Source organism: Falco peregrinus, chromosome 3, assembly GCF_023634155.1.
Source record: "Falco peregrinus isolate bFalPer1 chromosome 3, bFalPer1.pri, whole genome shotgun sequence".
In the NCBI taxonomy this organism is placed as follows: Eukaryota; Metazoa; Chordata; class Aves; order Falconiformes; family Falconidae; genus Falco; species Falco peregrinus.
Window position 1 is genome coordinate 71,846,412 of NC_073723.1, and position 21,598 is coordinate 71,868,009.

General features: G+C 39.7%; 2 protein-coding genes across 6 annotated transcripts in view; one reads left to right on the top strand and one right to left on the bottom strand.

Annotated features, from left to right (window-relative positions):
- Positions 1-6,597, top strand: part of STX17 (syntaxin 17) — a 35,191-nt gene extending 28,594 nt beyond the window's left edge. For all 5 annotated transcript variants that reach the window (XM_055798593.1, XM_055798594.1, XM_055798596.1 and 2 more), the window contains exons 5-8: positions 551-669; positions 753-803; positions 2,847-2,933; positions 3,636-6,597. In XM_055798593.1, coding sequence (XP_055654568.1) covers positions 551-669; positions 753-803; positions 2,847-2,933; positions 3,636-3,875 — 497 coding nt within the window. In that variant the 3' untranslated portion in view covers positions 3,876-6,597. The remainder of the gene's footprint in view (positions 1-550; positions 670-752; positions 804-2,846; positions 2,934-3,635) is intronic.
- A 2,054-nt stretch (positions 6,598-8,651) lies between these two features.
- Positions 8,652-21,598, bottom strand: part of ERP44 (endoplasmic reticulum protein 44) — a 55,466-nt gene continuing 42,519 nt past the window's right edge. The window contains exons 7-12 of the mRNA XM_055798592.1: positions 20,906-20,963; positions 19,439-19,555; positions 15,407-15,518; positions 14,811-14,952; positions 11,368-11,470; positions 8,652-9,254 (exon numbers count right to left, since the gene is read on the bottom strand). Coding sequence (XP_055654567.1) covers positions 9,153-9,254; positions 11,368-11,470; positions 14,811-14,952; positions 15,407-15,518; positions 19,439-19,555; positions 20,906-20,963 — 634 coding nt within the window. The 3' untranslated portion in view covers positions 8,652-9,152. The remainder of the gene's footprint in view (positions 9,255-11,367; positions 11,471-14,810; positions 14,953-15,406; positions 15,519-19,438; positions 19,556-20,905; positions 20,964-21,598) is intronic.

Sequence of the window (21,598 nt, forward strand, 5' to 3'; positions counted from 1 at the left end):
CATCCTCACAGTACCGTTACCCAGCTGGATCCAGCACTGAATGCTGGGAAGCACGTTACTTCGTTTTCACTACTTCTAAAGCCTTTTCCTGCAGCTTCTTTTAGTCCCAAATGGCTGAAAATCAAGCTGGTAGCATAATAATCAATCATAAAATGAGTAACTGTCTGTTCAGTTTTGGAAATACAGTGGTTTTGTGTGTTGGATGTAAATGAAAAGTTTTTGTCCCAAGCTCAGTTTTCTTAGCTCGGTTGATACAAAATTAACTAACTCCTTGAATTCAGAAGTATAATTTAATATAATTCTCAGAACTGATTGTGAAAGCACGCTGATAGAAAGTAATTCATGTCTTTGGCAATAACTTCCTTTTAAGAAACTGTCTGGTGCTGTGAGTAAGACTTTTCCCTATATGAGCATTTTCAGGGCTGCTGTTTGGCTTGAATTAGATTAAATACTGATTTAGCCTTGAGAAAGATTAAGAGCGAGAAACTTTGCACATCACCTGCATTCTGATTCAGTGCATTTATTTATAAACATCGTATTTCTCATTCAGAAACTTCATATAACATGGAAGTGAAGGATGGCTCCCAAAGTTTAATCCAGATCTACTCCCGCCTTCCTGAAATACCTCAGGAAGAAAATGCAGCTGAGTCCTGGGAAAATTTAGAAGAGGTATGTTGGAATGCCTTCACTGCCGTATTGGTGCTTTTGTTTTTAGCAACTATTACAAAGTAACATTTGTTTCTTACTTGTAGGACTTGATTCAGCTTAGCCAGTTGGTGACTGATTTTTCTGTCTTAGTCAGCGTAAGTATTAATTCTGCATTCTATCTTAGAGTCTTGTACAAAAGGAGGGCGAACGGGTAACTCCTAGTTGGGGGAAAAAAAGATGAGCAGTACTTCTGTCCGTAGTCTGAACTCAGACTGAGCTGGTATCACTTACCAAAAAATCAGAATAGCAGAATAGCATTAACTGAATTTTCAGTCCAGTATTTAAGACTACAAAATCCTAGTCACTGTTAGGAACTTCAGGAAAGTGCCAGCAGAGGCAGAGCAGTTTCCCCACAGTGAGCTGAGATGCCTGCGTGAAGGTGCTGTCTTTGCTACTTGGGACCCATGGTAAATACACCTATAGTTTCAAAGACTGTACGTTAAATACTTTCCAAAGTAGTAGGTGATGCATATAATGTTTACATCATGTTGTCTAGCAGTAAGGTGAAAGGTTTTATTTTGTTTTTTAAGTGTCAACAGAAGAGAAATGTTCAAAAGCATTATTTTAACTACTCGGCTGCCCCATCTGGTTAGAAAACTAACAGCTTTTCTTTCCCTACATGAGTGACTCATTGCTACAAGTGGCTTTGTGGCTCTCCTGTTGGTTGAGGCTCTGTCAAGGTAATTTTTTGAGAAGGCAATAGTCTTCTGTTTCAGCACTAGTGCTGGTAATTGCTCCTAAGTTCTTGTCACCAGAGCAACTACTGATATTCTAGCCAGTGTCCTTGGCCAGAAGCTCTACAGTACTGACCGCAGACTTCTCCACAGGTGCTATTCGTATGTACAATTTCTAATCCTAATGGTGACGATGGCCTTCACCGCACAGGTTGGGTGTTTCTCAAGTACTTTTTCTTGCCTGTTCAGGAGTACTAGAAAAGTCTTAGGTTTCCTTCACCTTTTATCACACCTTTTCTCTGCTGTCACAAAGCTGCCAAAAGGTCTTCATCATCCACACTCAGTTCCCAATATTTAGTTCTTCCTGTGCCACTGGGAATTCAAAGCCACAGTTCTCATCTCCTAGGAGAGTTCTTTAATCTCCTTGCTATCGGATTAGTTGGGATAGATAAGCTAGCTTTTATCCTTTCTGCTGAATATGTGCTGCTTCACATATACAGAAAAAAAGACTTAAGATTTCATTAGACAGGAGAGGGACTGCAAAAATTTTTATTCAGTAGCCTAAATGTTAGCAGCTTTAGCTAAAAAGGAGGGGGTTCCTGTTCCCAGGACTTCCTGGATTTCAGACCCAACCATCATTAGATATAACAGCAAGCATCTAAAGTGTGTGGATTGGATACAAGTGAAGGTACCAGAGCTGGCAGATTGAGCAGTTTCTGAATTAGAAAGAGAAAAAAGTTAAGAATGCCTCTTATTTTCAGCTTAAATCTCATTATTTTGTGACATAAACTGCTGAGATTAAAATCAGAACAAACAAACCCCCAAACCCCTTTATCTTCTGCTCCAGTGTTTTCTGAGAGACTGCAGGGGAATCTGACGGCACTTGGAGAAAGGATGGAACATTTTTGTAAAATCAAACAGTGAAATGCAGAGTAACATCAAGTATATTTTCAGTACTGTCACTACTCTATTTGTAAAGTTAAGCCTGTGTTTTATAATGTCATAGTTAAACACTACTATTTAGATTTCTTAGTGCAGTTTTGTATGTTGGAGTTGGTACTGATCTTATAAATGCTCTTTATAGAATTATTTTTTTAAAATTTGAAACTCAATAGGAAACAAAAAGGCCAGTTTGGATTATTTTTCCCTTTGGAATGCGAGTTCATCTGTTCAGAAAAAAGATGTAGAAATCCGTATTTTCGGTTGTTTTCTGTAACTGCAGCAACACATTGTATAATACCCACACTATTATTACTTAATAGTTACGATTTTTTTTAAAGTAAGTTTGTAGTTTCAGCCCAGTTTATCAGATGCTATTAATGAACCACCATTAAGGCTGCACGGCTGCAGTGTGTAGCAGATGAAAGTGGCTGTGGGGCCCTGATTACAGGCATTAAAATGGTGTGTATTGGCTCACTGCTGCTTCCCAGCAGGTTACCTCACTCGTAATTCCTTTGCATCTAGTCTCAGCAGGAGAAGATTGACAGGATTGAAGACCATGTCAACAGTGCTGCTGTGAATGTTAAAGAGGGAACCAAAAACTTGGGAAAGGTAGGGATCTGCTCCTGCTGGTGAATCAATGGTACTCTGCCTCCCAGCAATCCTCTGTATTAACCCAATTGATCTGCCGTCTTTAATGCTGAGGGAGCCAGCAATTAAGGAAATAAGAAAGAAATGACTCACAGGTAGCAGGGGAAAAAAAAAAAAATCAATCTTCCTTGTAATTTTCTGCCACATCCAGACTACTAGGAAATAAAAAATTTTTTTCATTTTTGTAATGCTATTCTGATGCTGCTTTGGTTTATCTGCAAAGACAAGCACATTCAACGATTGGGTCACAAGAATGAAATAAGTGTAAAACAGGTTGATGATAACATACAATTTCAGTCCCATTCTATGTAGATGTCAGTGATAGTTGCTAATAAGCCACAAACCTTGATTCAGGCATGTTACTGAACAGTGAGCATTTTCTCAGTTTCTCATTGACTTAGTGATGGCAACAAAGTAATAAATAGTGTATATAATCAGCCAGAACCATGGAAAAGGGACCTGGTTCACAACTGCATACATGAGACAGCTCAATTTTGACTTGTTTTTTCTGTCATGTATGTGGGATAGGAGATCATCTTTTTTTAAATACTAATTTGTAAAGTTTATCACTGAGCTTTAAGTCATTGCTGAGAGCAATAAGGGGGAAACACACATCTCCACAGACAAGTATTCTAACTCTTGCTTTTTTTTTCCCCTTTACAGGCTGCAAAATACAAGCTGGCAGCCCTTCCTGTGGCAGGTGCAGTCATTGGTGGAGTGGTGGGGGGTCCTATTGGTCTCCTCGCAGGCTTCAAAGTAGCAGGAATTGCAGCTGCACTTGGTGGTGGGATTTTGGGTTTCACAGGTGGAAAATTAATACAAAGAAGAAAAAAAAAAATGATCGAGCAGGTCTGTTCTAGCTGTCCAGAGCTTTCTCACCAAAGTGCCAAAAAATCCAGCTGAAGTATAAATTCATTATGACTAGGAACAAAAGCGTAGTAGCTGCGCTAATGACAGACACGCAGCCTTATGCTTTAAATACAAGGCTGAGCTGTGTGAATTTTGATAAGTGCTGTTACTTGGGAGGGGTCAAACAGTTATGTCAGAATTTCTGTCTTCAGATGTGGTGACATCAGTCCTTTAGAAATTGTACGGGTGACTTTTATTATGAAAATTCTTAGGTGTGTTATATGCACAGCTGTTAAGATGGGTGACAGGTGCTTCATGCCAAATTTGCACAAAGTGTCTTGCAGACAATACAACGAGAGGTACCTGGAGAACCCTAGTGCTTTCCCATGAATGCCACCCAGAAGCTGGAGCTTTTATTATAGTGCTCCAAAGAAAAGGAGATATGCTCCGCGTGCCTTTCATGGTCATAGTACTTTCATTTATCTGGATTCCCAAACTGCCCCTGTGTGTACCCCCAGGGTATGACTGGCTATGCCTGTTCAGTAACGCACAGGGAAGCATTAGCTGCTGTAAGAGGTGAAAATGGTGGGGACTAATATGGAAAAACCCCCTACGTGTATCCCATATCTGCCTCCATCAGCCAGATCAGAACAGCATCATAAGCAGCTTTTCCCCTTTTTCAGGTACCTTTTTTTTTTATTTTAAATTTGTGAACGTCTTGCTCAAAGCGTAGTTAAGAATTCAACAGTTTAAGCAGCAACCCCGCAGGAATGCTAGTGGAGATTAATAATTTTCCACGGCTGTTCAACTACTTGGCTTGTCCTGAGAACCATACAGGTGACGTGCTGGGCTCTATCTAGCCTTTCGAACCTGAAGCCTCAGCTTAAGCAGTGCTTGCTGATAGATATTGCCTTGGCCTTTGCTCTCCAGCAACAGTGCTGTGGTGGGAGAGCTCTATAGCTTCCCTGGAAGGCAGTGCTGCAGTGAGGCCCACTCTCTCAATAGTCTTTTTTTATCCCTCAAGGGTGGCATTTAGGCACCAGGTCAAAGGACGGTGAAGCAGCGGTGCAATGGTGCCAGTGTCAGCTGACATCCCCAGATGGTGGGGCTGTTTTGAAAATGTCAACCTGATACTGTTTAGAGTAAGTAAACCAGGCTTGCCTGGGTCAGCTGCACACCTCTTGCGTGCCGTTCCATTCCAAAACTTCCGCTTCCACTCACACTTCCACCAGCCACTGATAGCGTCTCAGCTTTTTCAAGATTTTGGGACATGCAGTGGAGCCTGTGTGGGGTGAGATACTGTTAGTGCTTTTGCTAGCTTTTTAGAGCAGATGCCTGTTACTCTTACCATCCTTATTTTACTGCTTAAGAAGCCTTTTGCTTCTGAAACTCCCATTGTTAAATACAGAAGGGTTAATGTGTTTTTACTGTCACAGTTGTAATCCGCTGATCAGCCCCTAGTCCTACCTCCATCCTTCCAGGACAGTTCCCACACTACTGCTGCTACTGTTTGGGGGAACAGGAGCTGAGGTTGGGAGGCTGCTTTTTAAAGTTTTTAGATTGTTCAATTCATCCTGAGCTCTGCTTGAGTCTGATTTTATTAGGTGAACACTGAAGTCAGTGTTCAGTTACAAGGCTCCCTAGCAGGGAACGCTGTATAAGGAAGCATACTATAGAAGAGGAAGCATACTATAGAAGAGCTCCCTTTTCGTAACCAGTACTTTGATACCATCATTGGAAATAACTGTCTGCTAATGACAGATGATAGGGCTTTCTGCCTAGAGGCACTGTAAGCAACTGTTAGTTACAGCACAAGCATCTTTTTCTGAACGGTTCTTCCTATTACTTTTAAAATATGATTGAAATCGGTATCTGTCAGAGCATTGTGTCTACTTCAGGTAGGTCTGAGGCTCAGGGAAGCAACACATGCGAGAATAGTTTTCACAAGAAATCACAAACATTGTCAAAAATCCATGTGTTAAAGCCACAATGCCTACATCTGTAAAATCTGCTGGAGTGGAAAACTTGACCTAAGTAATTCAGCTCCTTTGCTCCAGTCAGGCGAAAAGCAGGTTTTTTTAAATGCATCTACGAGCTTGTAATAACTTCACACTAAGGCTATTCATTCCTTTGATATGTAATTTGTACATTTAAAGGAAGAAAAAAAAAAAGTGTTCTTAATCAGAAACTGTGATTGATTCTTTGTATGATTTTTCTTTGTATGATTTTAAAAACCTGTCTGCTTTCCTACTGTATGCTTCAGAATCACGTGTGTTTAAATGACAGCAGCCACATCAGAGACATTGCAGACTCCACCCTCTCCCTCTGGACTAATGCCAGGACAATCTAAATTCATAAAACTGAATTCCGGCTGCAGCTTATACGAATTCAGCTTAGTATGCACTCATTATATGAAATGTCTAGCACAAAAAACTATTCTTCCTCCTTGTGTCTTTAAGGAAGCAATTTCAAAACGTGGTGTATGCACTAGACTTGGCAGAGTATTATTTAAGCTATGATTTTTTTTTAAATAGGTGGTTTATTTACATATGTGAAGAAACATGGGCATCTGAATAACCAAACTAGCATTTAAATTGCTAGGCACGTGAGTCAGAAGCAATGTGAGATAAAATAATTCTTTCAGACCAAATACAACTTTTTGCCTATGAGATTGGTTGTAGCATTTACTGAGAACGTCGGACTTTATTTCTTTTCAGCAGCTAAAAGATTAATCCCTCACAAATTTTATATTGTTAAAAAAACTGCATTAACAAGATTTGAGTCCTATATTAAATTACCAAACACATACTTCAGCTATTGAAATACTTACATTAACTGAAATTACACAATTTCCTAAAGTGGTGCATGCATCTAGTAACTTGTACGTATTACCAGTTCAGAAATGGAGTCCTTAAGGGGAGTCTGGCATGGTTTTGTTCGCTATGGGGATAACACTAAAATTTTTGACAACATCCTAGGAAAGCCTCAAGAAGTACTGAATGGAGTGGTTAGCTGAGCACTGAATGGTTAAAACCACTGATGTAGATGATCAGAGTTGAAGGGATCAGTTTGAAACGCATCTCACATTTTGTCCAGCGCTCGCTCTCTAGGCAAACTCTGTATCATCAGATACTTAAAAAGCTCAAGTGATGCTCAACATCACGTCAGGCAAGCATACCTGGACTTCAGCTGTTCAACCTTTCTGCTGGCAAATACAAAAATCACTCGGAAGTTGGTACAGCCAGGTCAAGGGTCATCAAGAACACAGGAGAATCAGGTCCAGCTCCAATGAATGCACAATGAAATGACTTCAGTGCGTAACGGTCATAGAACTATTACATCTAATTGTCTACCTAGTGCTGGGATGCCAAAGCTCTGGGAACGAGTCCTTACTCAGAAAAGCAAACCTGGATTAAGGAACGGTGGAGGGGGTTTGAACATCTCTCTCACTTTCTAGCTGAAAGCACCGGCCACTCTGCATCTCTCTCCAGAAAGATAAGTTTAGACATTTATAAATAAGAATCCAAGGAAAAACGGGAACCTCAGAGGAGCTGGATAAATACTTGTAGGCACCAAGCAAGAAGTGACTAAAGTGTCAGGTGCTTGAACAACTCCAGTAGTTCTGTAGCACCACCTGCAGATAACAAGCGGCAGTCTTAAACCCATACCCTGCTCACATCTTTAGATTCCAGCTGGAAGCGGGGTATGACTACACTGCCAAAAATGCTTGATTTGGCATGAGATGGAGAACAGGACAGGAGAAGACCTGGTTTTCAAGTACTTAACGTGCACTTCAAAATGCAGATTCAGAAAGCCAACAAAAAAGCATGCTTGTAAACAAAATCTTGCAATACTTCTAGCTACCAATTCTGCATCTACTCCACTGTAGCTTAGTGTTGCTTGGTATCGGCGGCTGTCTCCCTTGAATCGCCCCTAGAAAGCTCATGTAACCTGTTGCTGCAGGGGCTTGGTTCAGCAGGCTCTCTTGGGATCAACTTCTGCCCCAGCTGCACCAGATCATGTTAGTCTTCTGTCAATAACTGAATAGGTGGCATCTGGCTGAGAGGCAAAAGGAATCCTGAGCTGTGAACTGCAGAGGCTGGGGCACTCGCGAAAGTCAACATGAACCCAGTTAGTCCGCCCATCCAAAGAACAAGCTTCTGAGGACACTAAACCTTGCAGGCCTAAGTCATGGACCTGGGTTCTTTGTAGTTAGTGTACTGCACAATTCCAGTACTAATTTGTCTCAAGCAGCGCACCCCACTTTAACATATTTTTTTCCATCTTGCGGTTTCTATATGTTCATCTCACCAAGCAGCTTGAAGATGCATTGAGAAAAGCCCACATTCTGGTATTATGCACAACAGAGAAGTCCACAAGGAAAGCAGCAATTCTTTCTTCAGAGCAGAATTCAAAGAGTATGCAATAAATAAGGCACAAGCCAGAGAAAACGAGTATGAGAAGACCTACAATGGTTGCTCAGAAAGTGAATGTCTGCCAGGAAAGCAGGGACCCAGAGAAGAAAAAGAAAAAAACCGAGTAATTTTAACATACATAAAGGGATTAATTTAAGACTGACAAAACTAAGATGGCAGTCCACCCCTAATCCTTTCCTACTTTGAAGGGTTTCCAAAATTCGTGTTCTTTTAACACAACCATGTGGATAATATAATGATATTTATAATTCCAGGAAATCTGAGCAGGTCAATACAGCCCTTTCATTCAAAGTACAGCCATTATCTTTAACAAGCTTTCCTTTCCTCACTTGGTATTTTAATAGTCAGAAATTTTTTAATCATTTAGACATTAACACCCAGTAAAGCACCACACGAGATTCTGTAAAACTTTAATTTATTCCCCTCCCGAGTATCCAGAATAGAAGACCCTCTTTAAGTTGGAGAAAAATGTGACAAAGAAATAGATTACCAGGATAGCTGTTCACATGAAGAAGAAGAAGAAGAAGCACATACTACCAAGGTTACACAGAAAACAACCCAAAAGTCCTATTTAATGGGATAGTGCAAGTTAACAGCATGTCTCTGGCAAGGATACCTTCATTTGGATTATAAAAGTTTTACAGAACAGAGTTAGATCAAGAGTCTGGATGGGTCTCTGATATTTGACAATACCATTAGGAACATACTGTTTGAAAGATGCTGTACAGAATGACCCACCAAACAAATGTATTTACAAGCCTGGGGAGGAAAAAATTATTTTTCAGTTTATTCAAAATAAAAATACACATAGAATTATGAAAATATAGGTTTACTATTTCCACCACACAGAAGTCAATGCTGCTGTCTGAAAGGCTTGCAAGATTAATTCAAGTTTTTAAAGTTCATCTTTTTCCCTCAATAAGGTGTACCTATGTTCACTGGGTGCCAGTTTCTGGAATGAGCTCTCTGGTGGGCTGCTTGCTAAATCCTGAATTGGCTGAAAAACAGAACAAACAGCAAAATTTCTTGTTAGACTCATTTTAATAATTAACAACCTCCATTAAATGAACTACTAGTATTAATAACGGGAGTGCACGGATGTCCAGCATTTGCACAAACGGAGGGGGATTTTTTTGGAAGGCACACTGTAAAGTCCCAAGCAGGTGGAATACACACACACACACATACATTAATTAAATAAGCACCATCAGTTAAGGATGCTCCTTTCGCTGGCACATCTCAAAGGTAATGGGCGCACAAGTTTATGTGCAAGTGACTTAAAAGTACTGCAAATGCACCCCACTGTGTATTTGCTGGAGTCTATCTACTGCTTGCTTTCAAGGTATTCTAGTTTGTGTGTTTGTTTTTGAGATGCACCAGGGCAGAAGTGGTATTGCTGCCAAAATATTCTACAATTCCTTTTCTACGGAAACTAAAAAACCCCAGAACACAAACATGCAATTCAGGGGACGCACATGAGCTAAGACAGCAGCCTCCAGTTTAGTTAGGGCCAGTATTTCCATCGCACACACATACACATCTTCCACAAGATGGCAGGATGCCATATGGAGATGAGAAAATAAACATCCCAGGTTTTGCACGCATTTTTCAAGGCAGAATGAAGACAAGAGCAAGCCCGCAGCTCTAGGCAACCAGCCTGTGCCCAGACAGGCAGCAGGATCCTGGGCCTCTGCAGGCTCCCTCCCTCGCTGGCCAAGCCTGCTCCACACCGCAGCTGCCCGATGGCAACTTCCCACACGCGCCTGTGCAGCTCCGAGCTGACTGCCCTACGCCTCAGGCTCCAGCCCTGTTTTCTGCATCTCCTCATACCGACCTGAATTCCGGTTGCTCAATACATTCCTGAGGGAGTTACCAGTTAAAGGAATGACTACTGAGACAATTCAGCCCCTGTGTTTTCGCAGCCAGTCATGACAACATTCAGAAGCATTCATGCTCCTGGCTCAAGGCAAGCCCTCCAGGGCTTTCACACTTTTGAATCTTTTAACTTTGAGCAGGGCGACAGGAGGCTGCACTCACAAGGTTTAGCGTAGTGCCAGCCTTGCCACATCCTACAGATGACCAGGGAAAACGAGCCCGTAGCAATAAATCGTTTCTGCCCCTCACCCATGGATTCTGGGATGGCCCAAGACAACCCAACACAAGGGCACCAGATCTCTGGGTCCAACGTGGCTCTGAGCCTAGACAATGCAACATATAACTTAAAAGTGCTTTAAAACAGTTATTTTTTTAGAGGGTAATGAGAAGGTTGCCTGACAGGCTGTTAGATTTGCACTTTTCAGCCTGACAACAAGCATATGAACTGAGTGGTGTATCAAGAAGATAGAAGGCTGGTCACGACACATCTGCAAGACTGGGCTGGGCAGAGGGAACCAGGGCTGGTAATGTCCTTTCTTTTCTGCTTCTTGGATTAAACTAAGCACTGATGTTGTCCAGGTTTTGTCTGGAGAAGAATCTAATAGTTGTGTTCCTGAAGAGATTCCAGGAGTGACTTCCAGGCATGTAATCATACAGCATGACAACCTTTGAGCAGAACAGTGAGGAATCCAAGCTGACAAATTCAGCCTGTGACCACTATTAATGCCACCTGTTAATGGCATTAATGAAAGTAATATGCCCCACTACCACTTACCAATCTTTTGTTCATGCTCTAATAACCTGCCTCCTGCTTGGATTGGTGTCAACGAATGAATATATAAAACATTCCATCAATGCATGTTTTCCCTTAGAAGCACCCTCTCACAGTGCATCATGTGGGAAATTATGCATCTATGACATACCAGTTTTTGCACTGAAATCACAGGAGAACGCAAGAGCAGGTCTATGAGCCCAGAACAGCCATGTAGCCCAAGATCTGTTTCATTCAAGGCAAACAGGTACCGTATGTTCCCCTAATGCTGTCCCTGCCTTTACCCAAAGGAAGTTAAAGGAAGAGCGAAGCTGAAGTAGCAACGTTATGCTTCTATAAACAGATTTATCTTTCAGGAGACCAAAGTTAAAAGTGCATGTGTATTAGAAAGCACAGCTCTGACAAGGAGTGAAAGTAGGCCTTTATTAAATGGCCAGATTAAATATATTTGTTGAAACCTTACCTGACCAGGTGCTACATCAGTTGGATCAGGGCCATGATGAAACTCTCTATGCAATTTTCCAGAATGCAAGTCTAGTACAAATTGTTTCAGTTTACCTGGAACTCTGGAACAAATCCAACAGAAACACACACGTTTATTACAAGTTAAGTCTGAACACAGAAGATTTAGAGTGCACTGTTTAGAGCAGCCAACTTCTGTTTATCTAGCACACTATGCCCACTTTTAGGTGATTAATACAGGACAGGAAGCCAAATGGTTTGTTAAGGTATCCTACCAACTTCTTTTTCTTTCCACTGTCTCTTGAGAACACAGCAAGTATTTCATCTTTTCAATAACTCCCACAGAGTGGTACTAGCCGATAACTTCATTGTATACTCACTTCAGCTCCCCACTAACCGTAATGTAAGAGGGAACAGCAGGTTCCAAATGCACAGTTTACAGATACAAATGACAGTTGGGTAGCAGTATTGACAAAGCATCTTTGAAAGGCTCTCCAGTGCCTAAGCAACTGCATATACACTAGAGATAAGCACCGAGAGGATATCAATGTAAATCTAATCTGAGATCATCTACTGTCACCCACAGCAGACATGTTAAACTACAGCATCCAATTTTATTTGTAAAACATCAAATAGACTAAAAAGCTTAAAATGAAGGAGCTGATCTAACAAGTATTAAAGATGAGATAAAAAAACATGTGAGCACTATGCATGCAATCAAAAGGAAATGTATGAACAGAGACAGGTTTTGTAGGGAGTATTTCATCAGACCACTTACTAAATTTAGGAAAAAGGGACACAGTGTGGTCAGATGGGCTATCAGCAGCGTTGCAGATCATCAGAAAACTCCACGGACAAAATACAGCTTAATATAGAGTCAGAGGGTATCACTACAGCAAAGTCTGTAACTCATCAGTATTACAGTGGTACTTCGAGGGATCTCTTCCCCTCCCAGATCAGGAATTAGTACCGACTGAGAGAAGAAGGATCATTCCAGCCCAGTTGTAGGGACGGCAGAATCACTGCTCCCTGCTTTACCTCAGGCTCCTGTCCTGTTCTAGGTCGGGCACACTGCCGGAGACATTCCTCTCTAACCTCCTCCCCTCTCCTAACGCAGCAAGGGCATCTGGTGCCTACAGCCTCTTGTACCTCAGCCAGTTCTTGCTGAGAAGCTACAACTGATCTACCAAACAACTCCCGGCTATAATTTCCAACCTGGAACAGCAGGATGAATAGGGCCAAGTGGCCAAAGTATGAGGACAAAATATTGAGTGGTGGTCTCATTTGCCTATGAAGTGGCTATTCTCCAAAAAGACAACTCCCTAAAAGAGAGAGGAATCTTTTAATGGGCCAGTTGTGAAAGTGCCATATGCAAACCCTACTGGTTGGTGGCAGCACTAAGATCACAAGAGACAGTCTGGGGCCAGTTTGTAGGAGTCCTGAAAATGTACTGAAGTGGCAGAAATCCTTGCAGGTAGATGAAATTCTCATAATTAAGACTGTACCTGTTATTAAAAAAACACCAAAAAACAAACCTAACAAAAACCAACCCTACCAAAAAACCAAAACAGAAATCCAAACCACACACACACAAAACAATGTCACCCTAGGAGCTCCAAGCTCCCCTTGTTTCCAAACTGTTAGGTATTTCTAAGCATCAGCTCAATCTCCTAGAGTAAGGCTGGATAATTACTTATCCTTAAGCAATTGTCTCCAATCCTGATGTATCTCTCTCATCTTCATTTGTATGTAACAACTGGTATACAAACATGCAAGTAGCTGTTATTAAACTGGTAATGAATTCCAGAAACATAACACCTAAGAAACATAACAAGGTCCAGTGGAGAGCTGTAAAGATGATGAGGGGACTGGAGCACCTCTCTCACAGGGAAAGGCTGAGAGAGCTGGGCCTGTGTAGCCTGGGGAAGAGAGACTGAGAGGGGATCTTAGCAGTGTCTACAAATGTCTTAAGGGCGAGTGTCAGAAGGACGGGGCCGGGCTCTTCTCAGCGGTGCCCAGTGACAGGACAGGGGGCAACGGGCACACGCTGAAACAGAAGAAGTTCCACCTGAATATGAGGAAAAACCTTCTTTTCTTTGAGGGTGACGAAGCACTGGAACAGGTTGTTCAAAGGTTGTGAAGTCTCCTCTGGAGACGTTCAAAACATGCCTGGACACGATTCTGTGCAAGCTGTTCTAGAGCAGGGGGAGCTGGACTAGAAGATCTCCAGAGTTTCCTTCTACCCTAACCACTCTGTGATTCTGTGATAACATGAAAGTCTAAACTAAACATCTCTATTACCCCTGTAAGAAATATTAATTTATTTCAAGGCTATTTCAAAAGTGGTAATAAAAAGTGCTTTCAGAATGCAATTACCGCCCCCCCCCCCCTTTTTTTTTTAAAAAGTGATGGTGCATGCAGTGAACATGATCTTCCAAAGAAATGGGAACAGAGGGAGAAAAATAGTCACTAGAATTTCAACATACATAACTTTAGGTATTTGAAGAGCACTATTTGAGATACATCAAACAGAAACTACATTTTAAGAATAAGCCTGTAGAGAATTCTGGGGAGAAGCTAGGTTTGAACCCTCCTTCCAAATGTCAAATTTCAGGTAGAAAAATGCCTCCTGGAATGGCAGAATTAGACATGGGGTTACATTCACATTGCAAGCTAAGCTTGCACTTTGAATCCTTGGTTCTGACAAAAATTAAATACCCTGAGTTTTTAAAAGTATGAATGGACAAAAATTCAAGTCTCAAAGCCTAAGCATCTAACCAGGACTTAACAAGCAGTGTATATGCAGGTACCTCCTTTGAAGCAGAAACTGGAGTTCAACACACAACCTGAAGGCAAAGACAGAGCGTTTGTCTCATGCTGAAAGCCCCTGAAAATAATACTTACACATCCTCACTCCTCAACTGAACCAGGGGAGACAGAACATTTCTATGCCAGCTTTCCAGGTTTTGACTAATGCAGGAAGGGTGGAATTGCACAGCAGGAAAAAGCAAGCCAGCAGGCGAGCAGGCTGGGAATTCTTACGTGGTGCATTTTACAGTAATCATTGCGTAACACAGCACTTAAACATTCCATGTAGTATTTTAAACCTTTTACAGTTAACTGATATCTCTAGATCACCACTAAAAATACCATGCCAGACTCCATATGCCTAACTACTATGGAAAATAGCAGAATTTTGAAATAAAAGAGCAGCAGTATCTAAAACTGTAATGCAAGCTTCTCTTCTTGCGTAAAGCAATGCAACTCTGTATAAACAATGACTTCACACCAATTCATATTGCTTTAAGGCTGACACCGAACCATACACAGGCAGCCTTACCTATCCCAGATTTACTCATCTTCCTACCATAGTACTGATTAAAATACGAGCCCATCTTTTCCTTTGTTCTTCTCAAATTAAAATGCACGAAGAAAAATACTTACGACAAGTCATTGAAGTCTGGAAAGACATACATGTGCCTAAAGCTATCAATGGCAATAACAGGGCAGTCTGCTGGAGTCTTCTGAATGTGGAGGAGTGGGTGCCTGAATTTATCACAGTCAGCATGGAGGAAGTTTATTGTACCTTAAAATTGTGAGCAGGCAAAAATCCATGTTAAGATTTTTTTATTATTATCTTGAAACCCTAACCACTCATAACTATTACAAAGGTGGAAATACTCGATAGATAAAACAAGCAGAACTTGAAAGTAGATTTAAATAACTAACACCACCAAAATAACGGATTTTCTTCAAGAGGTTTTGGCCACAATCCAAACAAGTTTTGTTTAATATCTTCTCTAACTGCATTAAGTCACTTAGACAAAAAGGATTTCTGAAACAGCTGCTTACCAATAAATTGTGTATCTATTTTAATAATTTCTAGAGGAGTCAGTCCGTCCTCACTGTCAAAAGTGCATAAAGCCGTTTGGTCTCAAGCTTTTTAAAGCTAGGATTCTGTTTGGCCTCTGCTTCCACTCTACTGAGCTCACCTGAAAAAATTATACCAGTAAAAACAAGTAGTAGGAGTTCCTACAAACCTTTTTCACTTATTAACTGTCGTGCAACCTCCTGTTGGAATTTCTCTAAACTCTCCAAGTCATCTTTCATGTGGAAAAGTATGAGAAAAGGAAGGCCTTCTTCTGTCAGTTCCTGCACAGAAAACAAATGACAAAATCTTATTCCTTCCATTTCTTAAGGGCACTTTAGTGACTCCAGCAATTTTCAAAAATCAGTGAGATCTCTACTTCAGTCCTGTCTGTTTAACTGTTTTTAAGGAAGTTAACTGCTGACACTTCATCTAAGATACCCGACTGATACAGTTAACCATATTTCCTTCCTCTATCATATACAGCAGATAAAGAATGAAGGTATTTCATTATCAACATGTCGGGAAGGGATACACTTGCAGTGGAATATATTGGAATACTTGCTCAAAAGAAATAGCCCAATTCTGAGAAAACATATCATCTTCATAGAAACAGCAAAAAGGCCTGAACAGTATGGTATTAAATGCTATGTAAAGCTTGAGGGTGTATTCTAGATCCAGTCCTAGCTTGTTCATATACTAAACTGTTTTTTCTTAGCATAGCACAACAAATTTGTGGGTTTTTTCTTTAAATAACTCCATCCTAAAAAGAAAAAAAAATTAAAAGGAAAAAGCAGAAGCTGTATCAGTTATGATCAGGTACTGCTCTTTCGCCAGTATGTGTGTCCTTACTGGTCATCTGTATACCACCACTATTAAATTCACAGGCTACCATATTACTAAAACTGCTGAAGAAATGAAAAGCTTTGTTGGACAGGCAAGCTCTAGCTCCTCATAGGAATGCATTCTTGTAGCCCTAGTGCCTTTTAAAGATCTCTGTCCAGGGACAGATAAATGCAGGAAGCCCCTGAATAATTTATTCAGGATTTTTCTTTTACCCAAAGCCCAAACAACATGCATTTGCTTGCTTCGAAAGTGATTTTTAGGCACCTTTAAACATCAGCTCAACTCGCTACAGCCCAACTCAAGAAATAATCACTTATCTAACAAATGCCTACAGTCTTGCCTATCTTTCATTTGCACAACTGGTGTACAAGGAAGTGCTACTATTTCTTTGGTTCTAGTCTGAATCAGAATAAAATCTGCTTTTTGAGAAAGCAGCACTCATTTGTTCTGCCACCAAATAGAAGAGTTTCTGCAGATTTTTCCATTTGCAGTAAATTGGAAGAAATGCTTTCCATATCAGCAGGCAGCCAGTTACACAGTGTACATGAAACGGCTGTCATTCTCCCTTCAACCAAGTCCGTCAGGTAAGTTGAAGCTTTGTTTTTTAACAGCAGATTGCAAAGGTCCTCATAACTTCAGCGCTCTTGATGAAATCTGAGCTTCCCAATCCAACCCTAAAACCAACACTAATCATATTTGCTCGTTCTCATTTTTACACACATGAATTTGGCTGGGTCTCTGCCTGCTCTCCTGTTAAAGGATGGGAAAAAGTCTGTTTTGTAGCACCATGATTATGGCTCTATTTCCTCGCTCATTTCAGCAGGTATATTTCCAAGGAAGAACTCACACAGCTTATTATTCCAGCTCTAAGCTCGCCTCTTGCTTGCAAGCACCTAAAACGACAACCTTGAAGAATTATATTCACAAGATCAATTAATGACCAAATAGGCCGTTAGGACTGCTGGCTTGAAAGCCTTGCCAATCTTGGCTCTAACTAGTTCCTAAAAAGTGCCTTCCTTTGCTTTTCTACTCCAGCTTTCATACTGTGCCTTACTGATCAGGACACGGCAAACAGAATAGCATTTCATTTGCTTTGGACTGCTCCCTTGGAGGCTACTGTCTTGTTCGGCACTGAGAATATAAAAATATTTTTTCATTAGATCTGAGCTTCCCACTTTACTTCTGTACGCCTTTGAGAAGTTTTTTACCCTTTCAAAACTTTTCAATTCAGTACCATCGTTAAACCACACGGTTCGTTGTATTCATATAACATAGAGCTAAACAGACTGATTACAGGTTAAACAGTGATTTCTTCCGCTTATCACTGATCCCAACACCCTTTTCCTGTGGAGTACAGGGACAGTCTTCTCCAATAGACAGTCTTCTCAAACTCTAAAGCAAGGTCTTCTACTTAATTACTACATGTTGTCTAAAGTCACAATGATGAGCTCTGTTCAGATTGGGCATCTTCCTGGCCAGTCTGCCCATGACGCTTATCAGATAATGAAAGCGTTAAGAAAGAAAATAAGGGGAAAACCTACCAGCAGTTTATAGAGGCCAATTTTGATTTAAAATTTGAATTTAAAATATGTGGTAGAAATGTTTGTCTTTATGTTATTTATATGGCATTGTAGTACCATAAACACAGCTTAACAGTCACAGCACTTCATATTTTTACCCTGTAATATTGTGCAGTATGTATTAAAGGCCCATTCAAATACTGTACAATCTCAGCAAGCAGAATTATCTCCGTTTTGGCACATTTAAATGTGTTTGGGTACTGGCAGCACTTAAATCTTTAAACAAATGTTGCTAGGCAAAATGTCACATTGGAATTGTAAATATCTGCCTAAGTAAACAGGAATGGAACATTGAGAGAACAACCAGAAAAACCACAACACAAGGTGGTACAAGCTGAGAGTGATGAACCTTGGCTTCTAAGGCTCAGAATCCAATTTCACCACAGGAAAAGTACACTGAAAATCTACCACGCACTTCTAAAGATGTTAACATGTAGCACCTTGTACCTATTGAGTTGCAAGTCAAGGATTAAAGTTTGTTTAACTAACTGAACTTTCCAAGAAAAAGTTGGCAAGGTTGACTAGAAGGTTGTACTTAAACCATCATGTGCATCCCACCCTCCCCCTCCCTCTGTCATATAAACTGACATGTTGCGTGCGCCCAGAACAGCAGTGTTACAGACATTCTGGATTCAGCATAAAAAAAATAAAGCGTGCAAACTGAGAATGAATCATATGACTGATGCTTTGGTTTCTAATCCAGTGTGGACAATATACTGCAATTTATTACAAACCTCACCAGAGTTTCTAGCAGATGCTGTAGCTATCTAAAAATACTCCTTTTGAGATACTACAAACTTGCTAATTTTCTACAGATTTTTTTTCCTGTTGGTTATTTAAAAAAAAAAAATAAAAATAATATGGAGTTGGAAATAGATGAAAGGAGTGAGTTACAAAAGAAAACAGAAAAGTATTGGAAGAAAATAAGGCTAACAAGAAGAAGAGAGACATTTAAAAGCAAACCTCCAAATTCAATCTTATGATTTACAGCTAAAAAAAAGAAACCCAGGAGAAAGAGCAGCGAAGCTAAAAAGATTAAGAAGGTACCAGTGGTTAAACACAGACTGACCAAAAAAAACCCCACAAAAGTCACGTTTTTTTATTACAGCTCCTAGAAAACTGCTAGTTCAGTAGATTGTCAGCCACCATTTAATGTGGTTATTTATTAGCTAATGCTTTGGAAGTGGTTAGTACAGTAACATTTTTCTGCTACCAACTTTAACATTAAATTTTGAAAGCTGATTTATAACTGAAGGACAGTTCACAACTATTTTAGTCTTTCAAACTGTCACAGACATGCTGACATGGATATTTTCTACACTGACTAGAAACATTTTCTCCAGATCATAACAGATGCAAAACCACTTAACATTTGTGTCTGGATCTTAAATCAACATTTAGTCATAATATCTATATAAATGTACTTACTTCACGAATAACACAGCCTACTCAAGGTGTTACACACACACATTCTTACATGTGCACACTCTTAGCATCCCAAGTGTCCACACTCTGCAAATCACTAGACGTTTCTTACGTGACGTGTACACATAATCATAACCTCTGGTAGGGTATGAAACTGCTACAAATCTGCCTCCAGTGAATTTCAAGTCTAACCAAAAAGCTCCAAAAGAATGAAAAGACATTACCTGACAGCTATTCTCTGCCAAAAGTGGAGAATGAAGGGAGTTCTTTGGCATGGATTAGAGACCTTGAAAAAAACATTTTGGTTTTAAGAAAGAAACCCCAAAAGTAGAACGGTAAAAAAAAAGTCTTACCTCCCCATTTTCAAATGTAATTTCTCGAACTAGTGGTACACATTTATCTTGTGTCCATGCATAAATCAAATCAAAATTGGTTAGCGAGCCTAAATACACCATATCTGGAGCATTTTCCTGTTGAAAAGAAAAATATACTAGTTGAGAAACAGTAAAAATGACATTGCTACCTACAAAGAAGGTTACCTACCTGACAAAGTAACAATTTTCATATAAATACTGAAAGCCAATTTTACACCAATATTCAACCTTTGTGCATGCAACATTTCTAATAACTATGTTACAAAAGTACAACAGGAAAATAAATATAATGTATGATCATTTATGCAGTCAATTCCACTTTTTAAGAAAACTTAAGAACAACTGAAAGGATACTTTGCTTCCAAATCAGGGATGCTTCAAACAGAGGCTATTTGTTAGGTTGAGAAATAGTATCTCCATACCTAAAAATCCCATGTAGATATAACTAAACGCAGATATTAATGCTACTTCATGCTGATAGTGACAGACTCACCAAAACCATGCTCCTAATGTCCTACACAACTTGAAACTGGTATTTTACATTTGCTTTGCCGAAGAGATATGAATAAATAATAGTTTTCCTTCATTCACCAGTAGTTTCAACTCAGAATTCAGTACTGTCATCTTTTAATGTAAGTGCAATTTTGATTAACATGAAGTGAAGCATGACTTTGCAAGATGTGGCCATGACTAAGCACACCTTAATTCAGAAACACCATATAAGTCAGGTAACCTAATAAATTCTGCTTTTGCAGAAAAAAATATTTTAATCTCCATTCCCCTTTAGGTCTTTTTTAATTTATTTCTCTTTTGTAAGCAACTATCTTCATACATCAAATTTGATAAAGCACATTTTCAGATACTAATTACGTTTCTAAAAAGCAATTCTTGCACATTTTCTTGTTTCTGAATTTTCCCTCAAGTAGAGCTATGTTTATGACAGTTTGTTAACAGGTAGTTAATTTTACTGTTTACTTTTTTTTTTTTTTTTAATGCAGAGAACAGGTCTTGACCCTTGTGGGCTCAGACACATAAGACAGGCAAGTGGCAGTCAGAAAAACAGTAATTGTCACTTGCTTTGAAAAACATGAACTGCACCAGCTTGAACTTTGCAGATTTTAGTGACTTCTACAGAACACAAAGTATCTACACATGATGAATTGACTGTGTTTCTAAGAAAAAAATATTCTATACATCGACATTTAAAATGACAGAGGTTTTGTGCACTCAACTGGCAACAAAGGAGATGGAGATCTTTTTCACTGACTCAGAAACACTATTTTTTACTAGAAAATCTAGAGAAATCTTATTTCTCACACTATTTAGTAATGAAATAAATTAAAAGTTGAGATGCAGTAACATACTGAATGATCTGAATTTAGTCTCCATTAGTTCATATTCATATATAATGACAATAAGCAGAATAAAATACATAGTTACACTTACCCCTGGTGGCTTGTAGATTACATTGTCTCCGCTAAATCTCTCTGCTTTTGAAATAGCCCTACAACAAACCAACCAGTAAGCATGTCTTGGTACAGACAAATAAAATAACTAAGATACCAAACCCCGTATTTTAATTTGCTATCCTTTCTTTACTACTTATTTTTCCTTCAAAATTTGAGAATTAAAATCCTGGATCTTTAAGGTAAACTGTAAAGTGACTCCACAGAAACTTGGCCTGGCTATATAAGAAGGCATTAAGTGAGTCAGCAAGATGCGTCCCTAGGATTAGAAGTGTGGACTAAAGGCATCGAAGTGCAAGTGATGAATGCCGGTACTATTTTGGATAAGAGATTATCAGAAAAAAATGTTAATGAATTAATATAATCATGTAAATTAAAATAAGTAAATAAACAAATAAATACCTATTATTAAGGAATAGGTTTGCATTTACTCTTCCTGTTCCATTGTTACACTAAAAATTTACATCTCATCTACCCTCATAAAGAAGGGCTTTGAGGTGCTCTACCAGCCCAAGCAATGAGAAAATGGATAGCAAATAAGCCCATACTGTCCACTTTGCCCTCAAAGCAGACTTAGAAAGCACAGGACACAGCATGCAGTTTCTGACCACTGATGATATGGTATGTGTGTACCCGGAGAACACATACAGTTCCTCCTTGATATTCAGCTTAC